Source organism: Protomyctophum parallelum (assembly GCF_964188405.1).
Source record: "Protomyctophum parallelum genome assembly, chromosome: 19".
Classification (NCBI taxonomy): domain Eukaryota; kingdom Metazoa; phylum Chordata; class Actinopteri; order Myctophiformes; family Myctophidae; genus Protomyctophum; species Protomyctophum parallelum.
Window position 1 is genome coordinate 26,442,947 of NC_139717.1, and position 25,423 is coordinate 26,468,369.

General features: G+C 43.2%; 1 protein-coding gene across 1 annotated transcript in view; it reads right to left on the reverse strand.

Annotated features, from left to right (window-relative positions):
- nrxn3b (neurexin 3b) overlaps positions 1-24,824 on the reverse strand; it is a gene marked incomplete at its 5' end in the record, with an annotated part of 401,977 nt that extends 377,153 nt beyond the window's left edge. Inside the window, 3 exons of the mRNA XM_083790730.1 lie at positions 17,109-17,135; positions 17,515-17,532; positions 24,128-24,824. Of these exons, the coding sequence (XP_083646856.1) occupies positions 17,109-17,135; positions 17,515-17,532; positions 24,128-24,824 (742 nt within the window). The remainder of the gene's footprint in view (positions 1-17,108; positions 17,136-17,514; positions 17,533-24,127) is intronic.
- Between the last annotated feature and the right edge of the window lie 599 nt (positions 24,825-25,423).

Here is a 25,423-nt window from a genome sequence, read left to right on the forward strand (position 1 = left end):
ATCTTCTAAATCCTGAATTTTCTGAAATAAATATTTTCATGATTTTTCAAAAATAGCAGACCTACAAGCTCGTAGCTATGAGCTTGTAGTTCTGCTATTTTTCAATAGCTAAATTATAACAGTGTTTAAAACACCAAAAGGGGTTCCCGCCCAAAATGGGATATAGATATATATGGAAAATGAAAGTGATGTTGCCTGTATGTCCAACATTCCCGAAAATAAAACAAAGCTTAACTGAACTAACTGGCCGCTTCATGTTTTGCCCTATAACTCTTGAACCATAGGTACTACTAGTACAATAAAACTTTCCCACCCATTTTGGCGTTTGTGGAAAGCAGCGTCCGATTTCTGCTAAACTGTAGCTTCCACGCACACTTCTAGTAGCAGAAGGAAGAATGGTGCCGCTATAACAACCTGCTTCATGTTTTTCCCCTGGGTTCCTTGGATCATGACGCAACTCCCTAGGCATGCATCGCTACATTTAGCATTTTATTCAAAACACAGAGAAATGCTGCTCTAGAAATCTTGCCAAAAGAATCACTACACTACACGCATGGTCTCATGTACTGTAGTCATGAGACCATGTTTTCATATTCCATTCCAGTAGGCTATGACTAGCCTCGATAACCCAGGCTACTGACTTCCAAAGTTGTAAAAAAAAACAAAAAAAAAACAACAACAACAACAAAGAAACATTCTAATTGGAAATTTAAATTCACGAACAGTCCCATGGTTACAATTTTGAGCACGGTTATTAACACCTTTGCTATCCTTTCTTGTCATCGCTGCCACCTCTTGTAAATTCCAGATTATAATCGTTTCATTAATATGCATTATCATTATTCATATTAAATATTAACATTTAAATATTAATACATTGTACAGGTTATTCCTTCCTTTCCTTCAAACAGTATTATCCTTCTCATTAGCAGTCTGGTGATCGTGGCAGGAGATCTCGGGTTGCACAATTTCCAGTGACGGCAAATCTGGACCACTCAGCATATTTTACATGCAACTGATCAGACAATTAGCTGCTAATTATTGGCTCCTGCAGATCTGTCACTCCTCAAAAAGAGCCAACACCCTGGGGATCAATAGGATCATAATATACCCGGCAACAAGCACACGTGCACACTGCACGCATACAGTACAGTTATGCAAATTAATGTCAGTCGTACATTATAAGCTTGGATTTAACCCATTTAGACCCGAGGACGGTTCTACAAATGCCTTCTAAATCATGACAGTTTTCTGAAAAACCCTATGTTTCTATATGTCAGTGGTGCTGCTCAACCTCTTTCGTGTCAAGGACCCCCGGAATGATCTGTATTTGGCCTCGGACCCCCATCTGAAAATATGTTGTTCCAGGGACCACCCCAGAAACAAATATTTGAGTTAACCATGTTCGCTCTGAAATAATATATATTCACATTTTTGTGCCACATTTTGACGATATTTAAAAAAAACAGCAGATATACAAGCTCGTAGCGCGGCACTCGGTGCCGCGCTACGAGCTTGTAGATCTGCTGTTTTTCAATAGCCAAAGTATAACATAATGCTTAAAACACCAAAAGAGGTTCCCGTGCAGCATGGGTTAAAAGGTACAAATGCAATAACGTATATGTCACGACCACGTTCATGTAAAATATCCGCAAGGAGGTTGACACAATTCTCTCTGGCTCTTTCTGGGCATGCGATGAATCTGCTATGCATAATATGCAGGACACGGCAGACAAACGCGTGCGTGGCCCCTGAAAGGTAGAAAGATGATCAAACGCTTTCAAGAGCCTCTCGGCATCTCTCAGGAGGACCGTCAGTCAGAAGGCTGAAGCGATGGGGGTTAGTGGGTATGAAGGAGGATTCACCTGGTGTACCGGAATCAATTATTCAATGAACTACATACAAATTAGAAAAGGAATACAAGGAAAGTGAAAGAAAGAAAGAAAGAAAGAAAGAAAGACAGAAAGAAAGAAAGAAAGGAGGAAAGAAAGAAAGGCTGAGGAGGTTTTATTTTCATGAGGCTTCGGGGAGAGAATGAGGAGGAGGGGACAGGAGGGGAGGGCCCGGGTCAGGAAGTATAGCGTGGAAAGGGAACAGGTAGCACAGCCGAGGAAGAAAGGAGAGATTAGACATTAGAAAGGAGGGAGAAGAGAGGGGTGGATACAGAGAAGATGAGCAGAGAGGTAGAGAGAGAGAGAGAGAGAGAGAGAGAGAGAGAGAGAGAGAGAGAGAGAGAGAGGGAAAGGTGAAAGAGAGGACATGGCAGCACAGTGCAACAGTGGAAGAGCAGGGTTGAGATGATCGAAGTAAAAGAGCAATGGCAAATAAATAATTGAGAAACATAATAATTGAGAAACAAAAATCGAGTATCCGAATAGGGAAGAAAGGCGACTTTGAACGTGGCATGGTTGCTTGGTGCCAAATGCTGCTGATCTACTGGGATTGTCATGCACATCTACATATATAGAGTTGAGAGAGTTGACAGAGAATGGCCTGGGGTAAAGGAATCTATAGCGAGCAGCAGTTCTGTGGGCAACAACGCCACAGGTGTTGATGCCAGAGGTCAGATAAGAATGGCCAGACTGGTTTGATGATGATAGAAAGGCAAATAACCACTTGTATAACAACTGAGGTATGCATGTCTGAAAGCACAACACCTCAAACCTTTAGGCAAATGGGCTACGGCAGCGGAAGACCTCATAGTGCCTCTCCTGTCAGCTAAGAACAGGAAAGTGAGGGTATACAGTTCGCAATCAGGTTCACCAAATTTGGACAATAGAAGATTGGAAAAACATTGCCTGGTCTCAATTGCTGCTGAGACTTTCGGTAGGGTCACATTTCCTCCCCATTCTGATACTCTCTCTCTATATATATATATATATACAGTATATATATATACACTGTATATATATGAAATGTTCCACATGGCTATTACAGTGCACTCAGTTCATTTGTTGTGACAGCATGCAGTAGCTGGAAGTGCACAGAAACTGCACGGCAAATGCATATCTGATGTCGAGTGTGTGCAGTGGAGCACGAGTGGAGTTTGATTCGCAGCAACTTGCAATCAATCCACTCCACTCAGAATGGCCAAAAACCACAGAAACCAATGAAAATAGAATCATTAAGGAGCTCAACACACAAATTATTGGGTTTAGGATTTTAGAGGCATTGCGGAAACTTTCATATACACGCACACCCTACACTACAAATAACACAAGAGTGTAGTGCATTGTGTGTAGGTCCGACCTTAATAAATGTACATGTGTGTGTAGCGTGCATAACTGCATGTTTGTGGTGTATGCATGCCGCGTGCGTGCGCTCGCACACACACACACACACACACACACACACACACACACACACACACACACACACACACACACACACACACACGGGCCATGAAACCCAAGGCCAATGTTGTACTTTGTGTACCCATACAGGTTAAAAAAAGTTTGAAACTGCAGAAAGGTGATACATGGCAGGCTGAAGCTACTCAGCCACAGCTAACACAAACGGGCATGTCAGATGTGCAGGCATGCCTCTGGCAGATACACTGCCTGAGGAGCAGCGACTGTGGCCTGGGAGTTGAGCATCTTATGATGCAGGACACTTTAATAAAAAACTATCTATGCCCAGAGCCATGATTGCAAGTGCGATGTGTGCAAGCATAGACAGTAGTCAACAGTATCGTCCATGCTTGCACGACCTAAGTATAACACGATTATAAATTGTAATAGCTGAAGCTGTGTTGCGCACGCACGCACGCTAGCACGCACGCACGGCTGATCGGTGGTTGATCGGTGGTTGATTATAGTCCCAGAGCACATGAACGCACCCTGAGCAGCAGAACTAAATGGGATGACTTCATTACCATATCATCTGCATAATGTCTCTGCCAGAGCAAGGGCATTGTGCTGCTCTGTGGGGCCAACCACTCTCTCATGTTGCTGAGAGGAGGGCGTGGAGCTTCTGTTTCCCATTCATTTAGGACCAAGAAAATGCCCATTTCCTGCCAGTTGTAACACGCCGTTAGATCCCCATGCATCCCAGATGACCGCTTAACTCAAAGGGGACTGACGTGCACGGCACGCGAGACGGCCGCGCGAGAATCATTTTTTTATTTCCTGGCTGAAAATGTATATCCAATTATAAGCTTTTCAACTGCAAATTAGAAAGGGAATACATGGACGTGCGTTCATGTTTGATATTGAACATTAATTGCGTTCATATTTCGTATTTTTGTATTCCAAACTGTTGCCAAAACCAATGACCTCCATTCCTGAGAGGCAGAAATTAAATTGCTACCCAGCTACTACATACCAATTGTAAATCAAATGCATGTGAAAGGTTATGGAACCGCTACAAATTGATATCTAAGTGTAAATTAAGACATCAATAAACAGTACATATACTGTTAATATACTGTTGTTAGTAAAGTTTTCAATACAATACAATACAATACAATACCTCCTGACCTAGCTGACGCACCCCCCCACATGGAAATATAAATTGCATAAACTATATACAGTAGGGACATACATTTCCTATTTATCCACATATGCACATACATGAAGCTGAATATGGCTTATATATGCAGCATAGGCCATATTCTGCATCCCCTAGAAGGTTCTCGCGCACCACAAGGGGTGCACGCAACACCGTTTGGGAACCACTGCTGTAGACGTGTCTTTATGTAAGATGAACACATCATTAGCTCAACATGCACTCAAGTGTCCTTAGCCTTTCAAGGAACAACACGGTGACAGACGGTCCGTCCTCTGTCTAGATGTCCACGGTAATGTGCTGCTCTAGTAGACACATTGTTCCAGCCATTAGTAATCTAGTAAGAGAGTGGCGACACTAGCGTTGACTCCCGTTGTAACAATGGAATGCGGACGTGCTCATTCTATCCCAATGGGATAGTTCCAATGTTTGGAACTATAGCCCATAGGCGCCCGCTTTGCGACGAGATCAAAGCGTGTCGCCACTCTCTTACTAGATTACTCTGGTTACAGCATTAGAATTGCATGAAAACACGTGTGTGTGTGTGTGTGTGTGTGTGTGTGTGTGTGTGTGTGTGTGTGTGTGTGTGTGTGTGTGTGTGTGTGTGTGTGTGTGTGTGTGTGTGTGTGCGTGTGCGTGCAGGCGTGGGCGTGTGGACACATACTGTCGATGAAGGGAGATTCTTTTTGCTTCAAGGCGAGATGGAAAAAGCACGCTGTCAGCCATCTTGTCAGAAAACAGCGCTACCGATACACGTCAAATTCCACTGCTGGGAAAGGTGACCACCAATGGGAGGAGACAGGGAGAGGGAGATGGATGGAGGCACAGAGAGACAGACAGACATGATAGAAAAGGACAAGAAGGAGGTGCAGATAATGAATTATTATAATACAAATGGAGAATGAGCGAGAGAGAGAGATTAGAGAGAGCATGGAAGAGATGAGAGGAGACATGGTAACACTGACAGGTACAAAGAGTGAAGCTGATGAAACAGACATAGATGTGAAGGAATTGGCACAGTCTGACTAGAAAGAATGACACAAAACGAAGCAGAAAGAGATAAGAGAGCGTAGCAGTAGCAGAGCCATGAGGTGTAGTTGCAGCATTTTCAGCTAGTCTACCATGTTTGCTAACGTTCTCCCTAGCTGGTGTGTACATCTCTGCATGGCTGCAGCCATTACGTCTAAATATGTCATGGCCACAATTAACACACACACCATGCATGCACGCTTAATTTGCACACGCAACGCACATGGATACAAGAGTACAGTGTGTGTGTGTGTGTGTGTGTGTGTGTGTGTGTGTGTGTGTGTGTGTGTGTGTGTGTGTGTGTGTCCATCCGCGTGGAACACAGACACACATACAATACACACCCCTCTCACACACACAAACACCAGCACACATATTCCTGGGGGTTACGTGCTCATCATGCTTAGACTCTCATAATGCAGCCCTTCAAGTCACGTCTTAACCTACTTCTTACAAATCACACTCATAAGGTCTCAGGCTCTCTCTCTGTGCACAATGCACAGCATTTCTGGATTTCTGACTGCTGCTGAGCCAAACCCGTGCATTTACTGCTTTGCTGCTCTTGCAAAATGAAAATTGTGTAACTCTTCATTTTTCGATTTCTCAATTTGAGCTGAGAGTTCATTTGATTGTTTGAATGCTACCGTGTCGTGTCGTGACCGCTGGAGGTTGCAGAACACGATGCAGACATTTAAGTCAAACTGACTCAAAAATAAATGTTATCCAAGCGTAGTGGTATAATTTGCTATGGCCTTGGTACTGTACAGTACATAAATATGAGTCAGACCTGTCCGTGACTTCATCTTGTATGTACGTAGATTATTGTCTTATGTAAACAGAGTTCTCTTTGTGGCTCTAGCAATGTGTACAGTGTGCATGTTTTCACTGTCTTGTGATTGACATGACTGCAAAGCCGGCAATTATATATCACAAGCAGTTTTATGCACACACATTGAAATATTGTGTTTTGACATTGGCTTAAACGACAGCAATAATCCTTGGGTGATCCAGTAACGCAAACATAAACAGACAAATATTATGTCTGTTACATATTTCCATGTCTCTCTCTCTCGTATGCCTCTCTCTCTGTGTGTGTATTGCGTAACTGCTGACGCACTCGTGATCCGTGAAAAAAGGGAATCAGTTTTGCTCGGCTGATCCCAGAGGTCAGTGGCAAAAGAAAGAGAACAGAGGGCGAGATGAGGAAGTGGCCTAGAGAGAGAGAGAGAGAGAGAGAGAGAGAGAGAGAGAGAGAGAGAGAGAGAGAGAGAGAGACACACAGACAGACAGACAGACAGACAGACAGACAGACAGACAGACAGACAGACAGACAGACAGACAGACAGACAGACAGACAGACAGACAGACAGACAGACAGACAGACAGACAGACAGACAGACAGACAGACAGACAGACAGACAGACAGACAGACAGACAGACAGACAGACAGACAGACAGACAGACAGACAGACAGACAGACAGACAGACAGACAGACATTGATGATCATTGATGAGTAGATTTAAGGAGCTAAAGCATGAATTATTCTTAGTTGCACCAAAAAAGCAGCTCACAACTCGTCTCATTGTGAGCTTTTAGAATTGGTGACACCCACATGCAATAAAATAAACTCTCATGCTTCAGTAAAGAGGATGAACTAGGCAGCAACACAGTAACAATATGTACTAAAAGGACGACAATGTATTGTGAACGCTTACTGCCGAGTGAAGATGGAATAAAAAGCTGGTAGGGAGAGAACAAGGAAACAGCGAAACACAAACACGACATGAAAAGATTATGAACAGAACCAGGAAACCAACAAAAGGAATAACACAGAGCAGAAACAACACCGAATGGAACGGAACACGAAGAAGAGCGGATGTCTGTGCCAGCGTTTCTTTGGGAGCAAACACAACCCGAGGTTGATGTTATTAAAGAGACCATCTGCTATACAGTACATAATGATATAGCCCTGAACCTTTATAATAACATGTCACCTCCTCTGAAAGCAGAGTGGGCTCTCCATACTCCCCTCGGTATTGTACAGTTATTCTCCCAGTTTGACCATAGGATACTACAGTAAATCCCAGAAAAGAGAGAAAAGGTTAGTGGGATAGGATAGAGGATTAGATTAGATCCAGCAAAAAGTGTGAGTGAGCGTGTGCATGCGTGCGTGCGCATACGTGTGTGCGTGCGTGCGTGCGTGCCAGAAGCATCAAGCCTCCTGACCATTACGCCCTCACTAGGCACCAATTGCCTTTTTCTACATGTGAATGTGTCATAATGCAGCCCTGCATAGTATCACCTTTTTTTGAGTGATTGACAGAGGAGCAAATGGAGAGGTTTCAGTGCAAAATACCATTACCCACATCTGAAAATGGTGAATTACTGTCAATAATTTTGTCTGGGTGGGTGTCACATTTGTAAAGAGGGAGAATCCCATTTAGCAATGAAATAATTCACTTAAAAATGGTAAAAAGGTAAATGCGCATGGTTTAAAACAGGTGTACATTTTATCCCAACTATAATGAGCACAATCAGGCTATGTTGGGATCACCCTCCCAACATACCTGCATTCGGCACTGTACTGTTGCATTACCAGTAATAATGACTGAAATATACATTTGTCTTATGCTGTGCACAACAAACCGATTTATTGTCTGTAATACTTGCTGCAATTAAGTGTTTTCTAGGCAATAAAGATCCCAATTCCTTAATAAATTAACAGACTAGCTTTCTGTTTTGGCAACTGTAGAAACCCCCAAACGCAAGGATACTGGATTCAGACGGAGTGATGAATTGGAACCAAGAGAAAGTGAAGTGCAGTGCGGGCATTAGGCTATGAATAGACACAGTTCACCAACAGTACAGCCAACTAGCACCAAGGCTATAGTAATAAGAGGCCAGCTGCTCGAGAATAATCCCACGCCTTAAGCAAGCCTGTTTTCGTGCAACAATAACAAGAAACTTCTTCTGATGTCACCTACACCGTACAGTACAGTATAAGTATATCTTCCATATTGCTCTGTCACACGATAGTGTCACAAACATGGCGAAAAGAGCAGATCTACAATCTCACAATTTGCTTATTTGTTATTTGTGGTGCGTCAGCAGCGTCACACCACAAAAGTATAGCCACAATGAACACATCCAAATGTCAATCCATATCAGTCCATTAATGGCATCATGATATATTTCACATTTTTATGTACAGTATGTGTACATGTTCTTCATCAATACATCACACAAATCTGACATTCATTCAAACAAGTCAATGTTGCACAGTTAGTAAATCATGGATATTTGGAATTCAGCTGTAAATCCATCTTTTGTCAGACTTTTTAAACAAGTTTGCACTTTAAAATGCAACTCTAAACGTTTGTGTTGGATTACTACTGTGTTGGAAAGGAAGGGGACATGAGCATGGCTCTGCTTTGTTACCACAGTTGCTCCTACTGTCAGTCACTTGTTTCTCACAAATCAGCTAAACAGAACTTTTCTCCACCCATAATGCATTCCTATTGGCCAGAAGATGGTGTTTCCCCCTATTTCCTAGGAAGGCATGTCAAAAAGCCTCAGAAAGAGCCTTTTTTATCTTAAATGGGAATTCAAATCAAACACATTGTATAACAGTTTTGCACAGGCTCATTCTAATTGGCCGATAGGCTGTTTGTAGTGCGGCTGAAAAGGCGTTGATGTTGGGACAGAATTGGACAAAGTGACAAAGTGATATGAGTACACTATATCTTTATAACTGTTAGATTTATAACTGTTAGATAGGAAATACTAATGGACCACTATATATACATACTGTATATACAGTATAGACTATTATTTGCTTCCAACAGCCAGTGGCTTATACATGCAGGTCAATAATTACTTCTCTCCGGTGAATGAGAACTCAATATAAAACACCTTCATTTGTCTGTTGTATATGCAAAGAAGGTTGTAAGGGTATAGTACTCGCATGGTGTCACACTCACACCGTGTGCCTGATCAGAGGCTCATGAATGATGAGACAAATAAAAGGTATGCAGGGACAAAGATAGAATGAGTAATACAGAGAGAGGGAGATAGAGAGTGACAAAAACAGAGAATGTGACGCACAGGGAAAGCGAGTATCTGTCTGTGTGAACTTTGCTGCGGGACTGTGTGATGGGATAATTAGGTATAGTGTTCCTGCCGAAGTAGAACATAAGATTCCAGTTCTAAGCCTTCATGTTGGGAGATTAGACTGAAGTTTGTCTCTCTCTCTCGCCTCGTTTTAAAACGACTCTGTTTGGATTGGAGATTGAATCTGCTGATTTGTGGGCCTCAAAGTCTACATGTTCATATAATTGGTAATCAGTATGCTACAAAAAATACCAGATTTGACTGAGGGACTGCCATTGGATTTTTTTTAATCATAGCTTCAAATTGACATATTGGTTGTTCAGTTTGACCCACCAGTTTTGGAGATATGGCTTATAGAGTAATGTCTTGCAGAAAATAGCGAGTTGAGAAAACAGGCTTGAAAGGTTCACTTCTGTGGACTCTAACATTACACCTAGCTACATGTTTAAACATTTATTTCATATTTACATGTCGATTTTAGCTCTGACATTTATTTCAGACATGCTCTAGTCTAGTATGTGAAGAGTCTACCTGTGCTATTAACTCATTTTGGATAACAAAATAAATAAATTCAGTTTTTCTCCTCTGGTGAAAAGCTGGAGGCTGCACGATGACAGGCTCTCAGTCAAATCTGGTCACGTCTACTGTCTCAGAGGTGAGATGTGGGCAGTTCAGAAACCTGCCTACCAGTGACATGTTCGGAAGGCAGGTTTGGTCATTTCTAACAAGATTTTTTTTTGTTTATGTAATTTTATTAATGCAAGAACAATGGCTTCTATTACAGCATGCCAACTTTCCAGGAAGAGAAAGACTGCAATCTCTATTAACTTGGAATACCAATCGATGATGTCATTGGTAGACGGTCCATAGTAAACCAATGAGACTCAAGAGTGAGTAGGCGGAAATTGGACCATATTATAATAAGCATTTGTGAGGACCAATGAAGAAAAGCCTGAAAACGGGTGAAGTTTAAGATAATATTGACTTCAATTAATACAACGTATCTAAGACAACCTTGGCAAATGAACACTTACCAACTCTTAACAAGCTGCCAATTCTTACATGTTGATAAATCTTTGGTCTTTGGTCTTAAATAATGAGCAGAACATCTAAGATTATGTTTTCCCTGACATTCTAACAATCTAAGTCACCTTTTAATGATAATTAAATATAAGTGTGTGATGTAATGCATAACTACTTACTCAGGTACTGTATCTATCTTCATTTGTGAGCTTTGAATACACAGACTGCACAGTTACAGCTATGTCATGCACAAATATTAACTTAGTTATTGTTACGTAATACAGTGATGTTATGATGGTGCATTTAAATGGTGCATTTATATCACACTTTTATCCAAAAGATCTTTACTATAGATTGTGCATTACATTCACCCATTCATACACCCATGGCGGAGGAAATCATGCAAGACACCAACCTGCACATCGGGAGCAATTCGGGGTTCAGAGTCTTGCTCAAGGACACAAACTCTGGGGGAGCCCAGGATCAAACTGGGAGCCTCATGGTTCCCATCCGGCTGTTCTAAGGGCCACTCTACCCCTGAGCCACTCCTGCCCTCCTGATGATAAAACATCCTTCTTAGTTCTTCCACCTGAGCTTTTGCTGCCAGATTTGTGTCCAAACTGTCCATGAGAGTGTAATGTCTCCCTTTACCCCAGGAGTTGTTACCAAGTGTATGGTTTCCAAGACACATCCAAAATTGTTGCTACACTTACTGAAGTAAACGCACGCACGCGGACACACACACACACGGACACACACACACACACACACACACACACACGCGCACGCGCACGCGGACACACACACACACACACACACACACACACACACACACACACACACACACGAGGTAACATTTTGTGGAGTTCCACAGAGCACATACCGTATGTGTTGTGTATTGGTTTGGAATCCAAGATAATGCCATCAACACTGCATTGCTCATCATGCCCAGGCCTACTGTATAAGTTGTGACCTTGGGCTGTCATATCACCCTTACTGAGCACCACACAGGTTTACAACAGCAGTGGTGTAGGACAAATCCATTGAAAACCACTACGACATCAGATAGCGTATATATGCATAGCATTTGTGATGAGACATGAAGGGGAAAATTGTATTGTCACAAGTCAATGAGCACAATATGGAATCAACCTTCCGTGTCCAATACGTTTTGACCTTTTGCCAGTGCAACGTTGGCACAAAATTATGCTAGGGAAACATTACGCATCGCAACCCATGATGGGTCGTGACGATGATGGATGAATGTAAGAAAAGAAAAGGAGGACGGAAACACATGGAGGGTTTCTCTTGCTCAAGTGACGTGTTACTGAAGTTAAAGACATTATATGAGAGCATATAACACAATACATCTGGCCTCTTACTGTTTCAGAGGTCACGACTAAAGTAAAAGTCCAGACCTACAGCATGCATAATCAAGTATCGTTCAATTATTTATTTTTATTTAACCTTTATTTAACCAGTAAAAACAGTGTCTCTTTTACAAGTGGGAAAGAAAATGCAGGTTTTGAAAACTCAAATGCTCTAATTAAATTACTATTAAAACCACTGTTTTCCCAGTGGGACCCGGGATTTGTGGATCACAGACCAATTTTTATGGGTCACTCGAGTAAAAATAAAATGTTCTTTTCATTTAGAAAAATTATATATATTTCAAAACGCACTAAAGAAATCCCAGAAGAGCCATTCCACTGTTTAAAATCCTTGTTTACCCTGATAATAATGACAATTAAAACGTTAAGTTAGAAAATATGAATAAATAAATGGTTCCCAAGTATCAATCATTTAGCTGGGGGTCTCCGGACCACACACCCACTTTAAGAGCCACTAGACAATACTATAAAACGTGGACAAACATGGCAAGTTGGCTAAACACAATGACAGGGTATAAGACGGATTTATGCATGCAATTCCAGAGCAGTCTGAGGACAGGACAAATATATTTCCTGAAGAAAACTGTCCCGGGAATCCTGACAGCTGACATTCGCTCACAGGTCGCTGGCCCCAATCAAGACTCGGGCTCCCCTGAGGCCTTTTGTCATACATTTCCTGAGATATCAGCAAAAGGAGCGGTGAAAGCCCTCACCAGTGGAAGTACGCTGGGAAAGGAAATAAAATAAGCTTCTACCAGGATTTATCAAAGGCTACACCAGCTCGACGGCACTCCTTCCTAGAGTGTTTTAACGATGTCTTCATTCAGCTAAGATCCTGTTTGCCATTGCCGCGCTGGAGGCATTAAACATAATTTTGTTGACCCCTTACAGTCCATCAAAAACATATTAAACATTGCCTTGGATCATGGTCTGTTTAGTGTACCCGCTGGTGAATACTGAATAAGACAATTTGAGCAGCGGTTATCTCTTAATGTAATAGCCCGCTGAGCTTTGTTTTCATTAGTCTTGTTCTTAAAGGAGAATTCCATGCTAGAATGCTTTCTTATCTTTCTTACCTTTCTTTGTAGTTGTTACGTCCCCACCAAAGAGGTCCAGGTGTTTTTTTTGTGCAAAAACTCCTTATTGGCCATTTTCCCTACCATAAGCCCTCAATGAATTGCATTGCATTGAATGGGGCTATGGGGTGTTATGCTAATTCACTTATTTCCACCGAAAGAATTAGTAAAGTGTGCCGCTTGGGATATTATTTACATTATGAAGAGAGGATATATACAAAGAAATTATCATTTTGAGCGATGGAAATAAGCAAATTAGCACAACACCCCATAGCCCCATTCAATTCCCATTCAATTCAATGCAATTCATTGAGGGCTTATGGTAGGGGAAATAGCCAATAAGGAGATTTTGCACAAAATAACACCTGGACCTCTTTGGTGGGGACGTAACAACTACAAAGAAAGGTAAGAAAGCCTTTTAGTATGGAATTCTCCTTTAACACTATACCTCTTGACTATATTTAATAATAATTTATCCTATCTACTACATTCAAAGTAGCACACTTTAAAGCACTCCTACAATTTAAGTTGAACTCAATAGTTCTCATTTCCAGCCATGGTCATGACAGCCTCAGATTTGAACAGTATATAGGCAAGCACCCCAGTGACATTTTGATTGTTATAGTTTACCGCTGAGAGTGTAAACATTCCACAGTAAAATAGCTGTGAAGATATGCTCCATATTTGTTTCACATCATAATTGTGTGGCTGTCCAACTGGCTAAGCCCCTGAAGCTATACCTCTCTCTCCCTCAAAACCCTCCCCCACTCTCCCTTTGTCGAGCCGTCTCTCTCTCTCTCTCTCTCTCTCTCTCTCTCTCTCTCTCTCTCTCTCTCTCTCTCTCTCATACCCTAGCTACTATACCCTAGCTACTGTATTTCATCATTTTCATGGTGTATTTGATGGGATCAGATACAGCGTACAGTACATAGGCAGACTGACTGACTAACAGTGTTCATGCTAATTTGCAACAGCCATCCATCCCTAGAAGGGATAAATATTTAAATATCTTGACTGATCATGAGTGTAATGGCACTGCAACGTAGCATCACAAACACACTCGACATCATAATCCCAGTGGCATTGCTTGATAGAAAAAAAACAAAGAAAATAAATCTAATAAATTATGTAACCTACAGTAAATGCTTGTATTCTTGTTTGCAGTGTCCTTCAGAAGAACTTAATACACTACATGCTGGGTGAAAGAGGATCTATTCCTGAGCTGTGAGAGAGACAGACTATAGATATTAGCGTGTTCAAATTATAATTTGAGGCCATTCTCATTGCTCACATAATATGCTAAGCCATATTACTGTCTAGGTCCACAGCCCATTTGAAGATGTACCACATCTTGTGATAAAATAATTGAGAGGGTGATAACGGATATCCAGCTGACCAATCAGCACAAGCTATTAGTGCCACACACAATAAGACACACTGAACAGTCACTATGAGACATCTCCATGCAGGAGGAAAGCACGTCACACACCATGGTTGATCAAATACTAGTTTCTTGTTTATTTTATGACTGGCATATACGTTATCATGGCTGACAGTGATGACAATGAATACTTTACAGTACTGTACCATCACGTGATGTGATGTCAATTTCCATCCATTCACTTCATCTTGGCTGACCAAGTACTACTGGATGGAATTGTATGATATTGCACAGTATGCAAGCAGCTGTACGTGTACGGTATGCATACTACTGTCTAATGAGGTAATACAGAGCTCCCTTAAATTCATATCAGTTCAGACAGAGAACTGTCATTTATCTCATTCCTATATCGAGCCCAGAGGGCAAAACATACAATGACAAGCGTGTGTGTGTGTGTGTGTGTGTGTGTGTGTGTGTGTGTGTGTGTGTGTGTGTGTGTGTGTGTGTGTGTGTGTGTGTGTGTGTGTGTTTGCAGATGCGTGTGCTCGACACGCACACGCATGCACATGCACACATGTATAATGCACAACCTCATTCAAAACGAAGCCAAATGTCAGGTCAAGATCTCCAATCAGCTCCTATTCAGCCAAACCAAGACACAGATGTGTCACATGCAATTAAATATACACACACACACACACACACACACACACACACACACACACACGCTTTTAACCATAGAAATTACCCTTTCTTCTACAGCACTGATATAGTCCCTAAGTTATAACATCAATTTATTCAGCTTTGACTGAGGTTGAGGTTGACGTTCCCCACAAAGATGGTAAACAACATGGTGCACACACACATTCCAAATTGTTGTTGGGTGTGTGTGTACAAAGTAAGGCCTTAATGCACAATCCATCACAGCCCTACAGAGACCCCAATCACACCATCCATAAGTAGAAGATAATGACAATATACTGCCTTCTGTCTCCATCCTCTCCATCCAATCACTCACAGGATGTACAGCTGTATGTACAGTAGACTCATTAGCTTGAAAGCACTAGCATCTCACACGCACGTGCACACAGCGTGCGCGCACACATGCACACACACAAACACACACACACACACACACACACACACACACACACACACACACACACACACATTCTCTAATGAACACATGATGAATTATTGACCAGCGGCAGAAACGCAGTTGCACACTTGCGTGCACGCACGCACGCACCCAGCTCTGTCACAAGGAGTCATGAAGCAGGAATAATAAAAGGATTGCTGTACCTTTGTTTCTACCTACAGTTACGGAGAAGAGGAGAGGAGGAGGAGGAGGAGGAGGAGGAGAGGGGTTCCGTGAAGGGAGAGAAGGGATGAGCGTCGTCCCACGCAGATCAAGAGACAGAAAGAGGGGATAAGCTATTGTTAGTTTAGAAGATGTCTACAACACAGCCACAGTGACACGTCCATGCCCAACAGTGACAGCCATGCAGAAGTGGAGGATTCCCATGGGAAGACAAGAGCATGCACGTGGGCAGCGCGCACACGTACACATGCCGCGCATACCATATACCTTTTTTAATCCATTCTAATTGGGTTAAACTGCTGCTTCCCTCCGTGGGTCTGTGCGTGCGTGTGTGTGTGTCATGAGAGAGAAGCAGGTGTGTAAGACACATAACTAATGTAGAGACCTGGACGGTCCCATTTGCATCGTGTTCATGCCAGAACCTTGACACTCTCCTCCCCCCCCCCCCCCCCCCCCCCACCCCCCTCTCTCTCTCTCTCTCTCTCTCTCTCTCTCAGTCTTTACTCATCTCTATGCCTTTCCCAAACTCCTTCACTTCACATTCTTTAGCCCGTCCTCCCCCTTGCGTCTTCGTGGCCTGGTGTGATTAATCATGTCTTTATAATTCTACATTGATATTCCCATTCCGTTAGTCCCTCAATCCTCACCTCTTCCCCCTGATGTGTCCTCTTCTACCTCTCTTTATCTGCCTTCCTTTCTTTCTTAATTACACCCAGAGTATACAAATTTGAGTAAGATAAATAAAAAAACTCCCTTTCGCCATCGCCCGCATTTATTTTGTCCTCTGTATTTGCCTCTATGTGTGACACTCTGCACTTGCATCAGTCAGTGCTTTCATGTGTCCCTGCTCAACATTTCACGAAGGAAGAAAAATGCCTGTCCTTGGCAAGTAATATGGCAATTTCTGTATTCAGCATCCTCCCGACTGGCTGCATTCCTCCTCCCCCGACGCGCGCGCGGCTCAGGCAGAGACGCTGCGATGTGTCACCGCATGTCGGCGACGAGGAAGGAACCCGCGCAGAATTATGTAATACACGGAAACCTGGGGAGAGTGAGGGAGGGGACGTAGGCCCAGGCACAGAGGGATAGAGGGACACCCCCCCTATCTCTGTATATTCACAGCAGGAGGATTCACAAAACATGCAAATGGAAATGCTCAGACATGCCTGCATGAAAAAAATCACACCGCAAAGCCAAGCCCAGGCAGTGAGAGGTGCGTATAGGACCTCTAAAAATAACCATGTATAAGAGAATAGAAGAAAGAGCATACCTTGCTCTGCTTTCAGGTGCGCGAGGCCTTGAAGAGAAATATGGACAGACGGGGACAGAGAAAGAGGATTTCAAAACACTGACACGCCAATACTGCAGTTGTATTGATATTATGCATGCTTTGCATGAAGGCAAACCATGGCTATCACACCTAAGATGAAGTTTTCTCTAGTGCATGAGAAAGCTTTCTGCAAAGAATAGACAAGTATAGAGAAATATATATACAGTATAACATTATCTATGAAATGTTTGTGTTTAAATGTATTATAATGATAGGCTATAATGCGTTTACTCATTTAATAACTAGCTTAAACTGAAGAATGTTGTCAACGCTATACTAGACAAATTACTATCACGGGTGGCTTGTGTTCTATCATGTCAATCATTACTCAGTCCTGGTGACTCACCTGGTGTTCTCTGGACTGCTGTGGAGTTGAAGAAGAAAGAGAAAGAAGAAGAAGAAAGAAGATGCCTCGCATTAGAAACACACTATTCCTGCTTTTGCATGGTGTCTATCATGCAAACTAAAGTTTCCACACCGCTAAGCGAAATACCGTCATGTAAGGGGCAGTGTTGTGCCCCTTAACATGCCAAATTAACATTTCAAAACCAATCCTGTGGAGAGAGTTTTATTATGCTCATGTAAGGGGGGCGCCTTGACATGCCTGATTTAAATAAAGACAATCCTGTGGGAAGAACAAAAACAAAATCATCATCTGTTCAATCTGTTCAGGGAACCAGATCCACACTATTATTAATTTATTACATTCACATTTTGCAAACAACACTTTCACATTTTTCGAATATCGTTACAGAGACATAATATTCTGCATCTTGAATCTCACAAGGTGCCGCACACACACACACACACAATAACAGAGACTCATAAATCCAAAGATCCAGAGGATTTATAGTGTTGTGAGGGTTGTGGGTCGTGGGACGCTCTTTCAGACCCAGAGGTCTGCCCTCCACTGCTGTACCCCCACATCTGCTTCCATACTGACCCAAATCCATGTGCCACAATCTCTCCCACCCACCCACTCCCACCCGCAGTGTCTCGTTTATAGCTAGAGGAATGCTCGCTGTCGTGCTCCAGCCGTTCACAGTGTGGTTTTAACATAAAGATAAACCACGAGATAAATTCCAGATGAAACGGCATTTCGTACTTCCGTATCGTGATGTATTTCTGAATGACTGGGGATAGGCAGGCGGGATATATACAGCAATAATTCATTGGAACGTTGAAACGTGACATGACAGACATGGCGAATTACAGTTGAAGATTGATTGATGGGTGGAATTATCATGATTTTATTGGTCGACCGTGGCTGGTTCAAGCCTATACGCAAGCACATCCTATTTCGTTTTACAGGAGGAAAACATGATTGGATTTTGATATTATATTACAAAGAAATTTATCTTTGATTCACCAATAAACAACATATTGTTTATTGGTGCACAATATGACCTGGGATGTGATCAAAAAGTGTTAAAAGGGCATTTCCTTTTATTATCTTGTGCATTTAAATGCTAGCTGTGCCTTGATCACTGTACAATCTGAATGGACAATCTGAATGTGGGGTTCTGCTCGCCTTTCCTTTCGTTTCCCATCGCTGCATGGCAAGAAGGGCCAGAAATACCCTTCAGGAAAGGCAGAGGGAGGAGGAGGAGGAGGAGGTGGTGGTGGTGGTGATGAGGACTAACTAAGACCACATCTCCTTTAGGGAACCCAAAATGGCTGCCACTACTCATCCTCCTCTTGCACGTGAAGGATGACATTGGCAGAGGCGGGAAGGACAGTGGAGGGAGGTGGGGGAAGGGATATTATGGTGGCTAACTTAGGGACAGAACACTGCTCCAGCTCCCCACATGCATGGATGCTGAGCCCCTATTAGTGGGCTGTTCGTGCGTGCACCCACACACAGAATCACGTGTTTTTGCCCTACGTGCAACGACAAAACGCAATTTTAATTTATATGTTGATGATGAGTGTGACTGCTAATATTTACAATGTGTGTGTGTGTGTGTGTGTGTGTGTGTGTGTGTGTGTGTGTGTGTGCATGCGTGCGTGCAGCCACACACGAGTGTGTGCACTTGCGTTAACGCTCAGTCACCCATGTAGATGAATCTCTTTTTCTTTGATGGGCCAACAGCGTTCAGAACAAGCCTCTCAGGACATGTGGTCCCATTGTAATCCCCTGCTCCATTTTACCAGCATCTTCACCGTTCAAATCCAAACATTTCGAGCTTGGCCACTAGACACAGATGCCCTCTGCGCTGGAATCAGGCAAGTCCCTACATCCCGTTTGTCCTTTTTTTTTTCTCCCCCCCCCCCCCCCCCCCCACTGACCTATTTTTTACAGTAAGATTATTGTAACTGTCATTTTTTCCCATGTCTGTTTATTAATCCCCAAAGCTAAGCCCGAAGGCACCGTTTCAGCACTTACTTTACCAGTTAGCTTTTCCCCCGGCTTTCAATTACTATAGTATAGTCTCCCATCAATTGTGTTTTTTTCTTCTCCTTAACATTAAAATGGAGCCTTAAACTGCTCATTAAAACAAAACGGGACATATGCTATAGTGACGGAGGCGACGGCCGTTCATTTTACAAATCCATTCAGCAGTCCGATGTACTGTAGCTCTTAATATCCTTAACCTTATGCATATCTCATTGTAATAGGGAAAAAACCCCAAGGTATTCACAGACTTCAAGATGTCAGCTCTATTAATATAATTGAATAGAGCGATGAACAAAAAGACTTCCGGGCCCTTTCCATTAAAGATATTGTAGTTTGGGGAGCCAATAATGGAGAGGACAAATTAACCCATTTTGGGCGGGGACCCCTTTGGTGTTAGCATTATGTTATGCTTTAGCTATTGAAAAATAGCAGATCTACAAGCTCGTAGTGCGCCACTCTGATATTTTTGAAAAATCGTGAAAATGTGTCGCAAATCTTTGAATATATATTTCAGAGCGAACATTTTTAACTAAAATATTGTCTTCTGGGGGTTCCCTGGAACTACATATTTTGAGATGGGGGTCCGTGGCCCAATAGAGATAATTCCGCGGGTCCTTGACATGAAAAAGGTTGAGCACCACTGACATAGAAACATGGGTTTTTCAGAAAAATGTTAGGATTTAGAAGCCTTTTTTTATCGACCTCAGTCCAGAATGGGTTAAGTCGCCTTTAGAGATGACTCAGCAGGAGTTGAGTTTTTCCATCCTTTATTTCTCCCTTCTCTTTTTATTTGTTTGAGGGTTAATAACGTTGTGCCGTGCGGCGACACGCGGCGACAGGCAGCGGATTTGGCTGCCAGCACTGAGTCGTGCAGAGAGTGAGCGAGCGGTGTGTGAGTGGTGTCTAATTTCAGCTCGCTGACACACTCAGTCACAGCGATACACCCTGATCCACAGGGAGGGACAGATTGAACATGTGTTTTATGGCCAACTGTTTATGGCCCTAATCTGCCCGCTTCTCCGTGGTGGACGGTTCGGGGATGGTCACAGCGCTGCAGGAACTGAAGAGGAGAGCGGAGGAGAGAGCCAGAGAGAGAGAAAGTAATGGGGGTGGGGTGGGGAGGGGGGGGGGAGACTGAGAGAGATAGAGTAATCTCTTGATTATCTCACGATTATCATGCCACTAAAAATTATGATTTAGCAGCAGGCAGATGAAATGGGCAGGCTGTGTACGACAGAATAGTGGGTACATTTTTGATTATCTTGATGCTGACGTAATTGAATAAAAGAAACAATTAATGAATTCCCTTGCTGAAATTCATTTCAGCAGTTGCACCCCCGGGATTTTCTAATTAACCGAACATCACCGTAGATTATACCCAATGTGAACATTGTGTGGCATGATTGGCCATAAATTCAAGGTGATTAGTTTAGTATTATTTCTGCAATCTGCACGCAAAGCTTAATTGGCTGAGGAGGTTAGGATGTACAAACCTCTATAAAGACAACCATATATGGCCATTCATTCATGGATAACTTCACAGTATAGCATTGTGTCAAAGTGTGTCTGATATTGACCAAAGCAAAGAGAGGAGATTCAGGTGGCAAATTGACTGTATACAGTGGGCGCGGTCTAATGTTCAGCACACAGCAGAGCTCCATCGACTATAATCATTCTGTCCGGCGTAGAGAACATGTTTGGTTTACTGCAAGAAATGAAAATAGACTTATTTTGAAGAATGCTTCCAGCGTCATTCTGTGGACTGTTTTTACCTTCCATACAACATACGGCTGGCTAAATGCTTCCTAGACCCAGCCCAGTCAGTCAGTCAGCCCGCCATCTGCCCATTTTAAAGAGACACTCCGGGGGCCTTGCTGATGTGCGTGTGCGTGCACATGGCATGATGTGTGTGTGAGGGGCGTGTTCGAGCGTGGCTATGGCTAGGGCAAGTGCTGGGTGTCTGTGTGAGGCTTTGGCCACACATAGTTTACAAATATATACTCACAGGTTTGACAGATTGCACTCATTGCCAATTAGCATACGGCATCATCATCTGTGTACACACAGCCGCATTAAGTAGCTAGTATGCACCTCTAATTGCACTAATGATGAGCAAATGTTAGGTGAAAATAAGTTGGTGTTGAATGACCCACAGAAAGCTTGCTTGCGGGCAGAATGAGGAAGGAACAAGTGCTCGGGCACTTGTAGACATAACAGAAAGAAATCTCTCAGCAGTTTGCTGACGGATGGGCTGGAATTTACAACGGTGTTTGTGCAGGCGTTTCCTTGGCAAATTAGCCATCTCTGTTCTCATTATCCTCATAATTATGGCTCCCAGTCTCAGCGGTGTAATCAACAATCCGCCACATCAGTTAATGGGAACTAACAAAGAGCGTGAGACAGATCAGCTATAGCAACATGGGTAGAATGAGAGAGGAAGAGAGAGCGCTGTGGAGGATGTGAATGGTTTTTGGGAGGATAGGGGGTCATGGGCACAGGTAAACCCATGGCTCCCTTCTGCTCTGAGGGCAAATCACCCAGGGACAAATTGGGGCTATGGCTATGGCTATGGCGAGCTCAGCCTTTGTACCGTCTCTGCCCTGAGGATGAGGGGTCATCTCTCTTTGTCAAAGCTGCCCGGCCGAATCACAGGCACCCTCTTAAAAACATTGATTGTTTTAATACAAGTTTGTCATCGTCCCCCCCCCTGTGAGCTCTTAAAGGCTCCCAGATGAATGAGCCTCCTTCTCCATTGACCACTCGGATGAAGGTGATGAGCAAATGGGATGAAGCCAATAGGGGCAAGCCCGGTCTGTCCGCCTGACTACCCCGCAATCCGTACGCCACGTGCTGTCATGAGCAATGCCCACAGGCCAGTGCCTGGACCTTTTCAGCAACAAAAAGCTCTGTTTGAGCTCCATGATTATTATTATGAAGGTGTGACACGCAACGCAGCAGAGACCATATAGTGTACTGATCACTGTATGCAACACACGGAAACCCTCCCTTGTTCTAATACCGTAGTAACCCATAACCGTGGACATGTAAAGGCTAACAAATGACTGATTGGACACAGGTTGAAGGATGCTGAACGGCCAGTGCTGGAGCATTCTGCGAGCATTCCTCTTATTTGTTTGTTTGTTTGTATGTTTGTTTCAATCCCTCAGCAAGGATGTGGGTCAGCAGTGGAGGAAACTGGACATGGGTCTGTACAAACACCCTTTATAACCCTCACACACAGAAAGAAGAGCCAGAGAAGGAAGGTTGTTGTTGGAATGCATCGTCTGTATTATTACTAGTAGTCTGAATGTTGTGACGCAGAATCAAGTTCTTAGATTTGAGAGGTACAACAACTTGGCAAGGGCAAAGTTATTATTGGCGTTATAAGTAGGCATTGATGTCAAAGCCATGGCCAAGGGTGTGTTTTCCAACTTCAAGCAGTTCTATAATAATCAGGCCTTGTTCGGCAGGGGGTCTATAATAACTAGCACTATTATTTAAATAATTTACTCACTGCCTCTGAGGAAATATTGTATTTTGAAGAAATGTAGTAGAGAGCTACTGTGTGCAGAGAAGGAACTATACAGGAAATTAGGGAGCGGCCTCCTGCATCACAATTCTTAGTAGAAATAAGTTTGAAAATGCATGACTTAAAAAGTAGTCAGCATATATGAACCACTGTGAGAGGGATGAAGGTTATTAAATGGCCTAATAGAGATGGCCTTGTCATAGGATCAGAGGAGGAAAGACACGTGAATATGTTTTTCATTCAAGCATTGCACAGTACTGTATACCTCCGGGTCCCAGCACCACCTTGCAAGAGCTGAATACATTTGATGGAGAGAGGGTTGAAGGTTGAAATTTCAGTCTCATCACATTCACAGGCAATACTTGACTGTATCCCTGCATAGTTTCCTCATGAAAAGTAATAATGCATAGCCTCAAATTGAACCCACATGAAACACAGTATCTAAATACAGCTCTAATACAATCCCTACAACACACATTCTGCACAGTACGATCCTCAGTGTAAATTTGCTGATTTTAACTAGAGTGTACATATGTAACCAAATGGACCCATAGGGTCCACTTTGTATGCTCTCAGAGTTAAAGGAACACAGAGGATTATGGAGTGGTGTCCTATGGGAATTATGTAAATCTTAGTTATCCTCAGAATTGTCCCGCTTTGGACATGGTTGGTATGGCACAACCAAGGCTCACTTGTACACGTCTGATTCTTGATACTAGAGCAGTGCACATAGAGGAGAATAATAAATCATTGCTTGGTTGTAATATTATTATGAAATTATAATAAAAAAAAATTAAAGGGCTCTGATGATCTGTGTGCACTGCTTACTACCGAGTAAAAAAAAGTGTCAATTTAACTCTACACTTTCAGAGTTAAATTAACACTCAGGATTCTGCACTGTACAACCACCCACTTTGCAGAATGTAAGCAAAGGTGGAGTTATATAACATTAGATTACTTCTAAATTGAGAAAGATTCCCTCTGCATTTTGAACTAGTCCTTTAATCAATATTCAACACTCAGACGTCTTACCTTCGGTGCAGTATCGACCTACATATCCCGTTTTGGAGCAGTCACAGTAGCGTTCTCCGTCCGCCAGGGAGCAGGTCCCACCGTTCTCACAGGGGTTCTCCGTGCAGAGGCCTATCATCTCCAAACGCACCTTCCGACTGTCGATGAGCGTGGCCGGCTTGTTCCCATAGCTGAGGTCGCTGATAATCCCGTTGAACGGCGGCAGCTCGCGTACCGAGGGCAGCGTGATGGCCGACGTGCGGATGTCCCCCGGGAGGCCGCCGAGGAACAGGTCGCTGATGATCTTCATGAACTGGCGCTGGGGCCGCACCTCGTCCGCCTTGGTGTGTCCGTCCAGGGCCAGCACCGTCCGCAGGTTGTGCCTCGCCACTGTGACAAAGTGCCAGCGGCTGTCGTTGACCATCTTGTCGGAGGTGACGGTGGTCTCGGCGCAGTCGATGCTGAAGTGCAGCTGCAGCTTCCCGTCCGCTACCGTCAGGATGAGGAAGTCACAGAACCCGCCGTCGTCGAAGTACATGAGGAGCCCGTCGGAGGCCGCCGTCTTGAACTGGAACATCAGGTCACTTCTGGTACTGGCGTCCCAGCGCAGGAAACGAGCCCACTGGCCCTCCGAGCCGGTGAACTCAATGCTCACGTTCAGGCCGAGCATGGTACTGAGCAGGAAGAGAACGTGACCCAGGCGACTGGAGGGATTCATGGTAGTGAACGGTTGAGCGCGCCGGTATAAGGATAGAGATCGGAGAGAGATCCTCAAAGTGATAATAACATTTGACTATATGTGGGCTCCAAGATTTATCTGCTGAATGTTGTATTCCATAAAGGTAATCTTATAGTCAAGTAGAGGATGCAATATTGTTTTTGATTTGAGATGCAGATCTAGTACCGATAATGGACAGAATCTAATCTTCTCAGCGGCGTCTGAGCAGAGTCTTATGGGAAAATATCCAATTTATAAGGGCTAAGATGAAGCTGATCCTTAGTGTATTCTGTCAGTGATTCAGAGCTCCGTTTGATGATTTTTCTTTGAGGCGACTTCCTGGATATAAGCACATTGCCTCCATCTTTGGACCAGTGCCGTGTCCGTGACCCATGGTTTGATCTCTGGTTTCAGGCCCACCTCTGATGCAACTGTGAAGACAATAAATGAATACATAAATAAATATACAACAGTTCAACAAATAAAACTATATTTCAAGTTAACTGGGAATGCTTTTCCTAAAAAGATTGAAACATGGCTTGGCATGATATACATTATACAGTATAAAAAGCCAAGTAGTGTCTACACTTACACAAAGC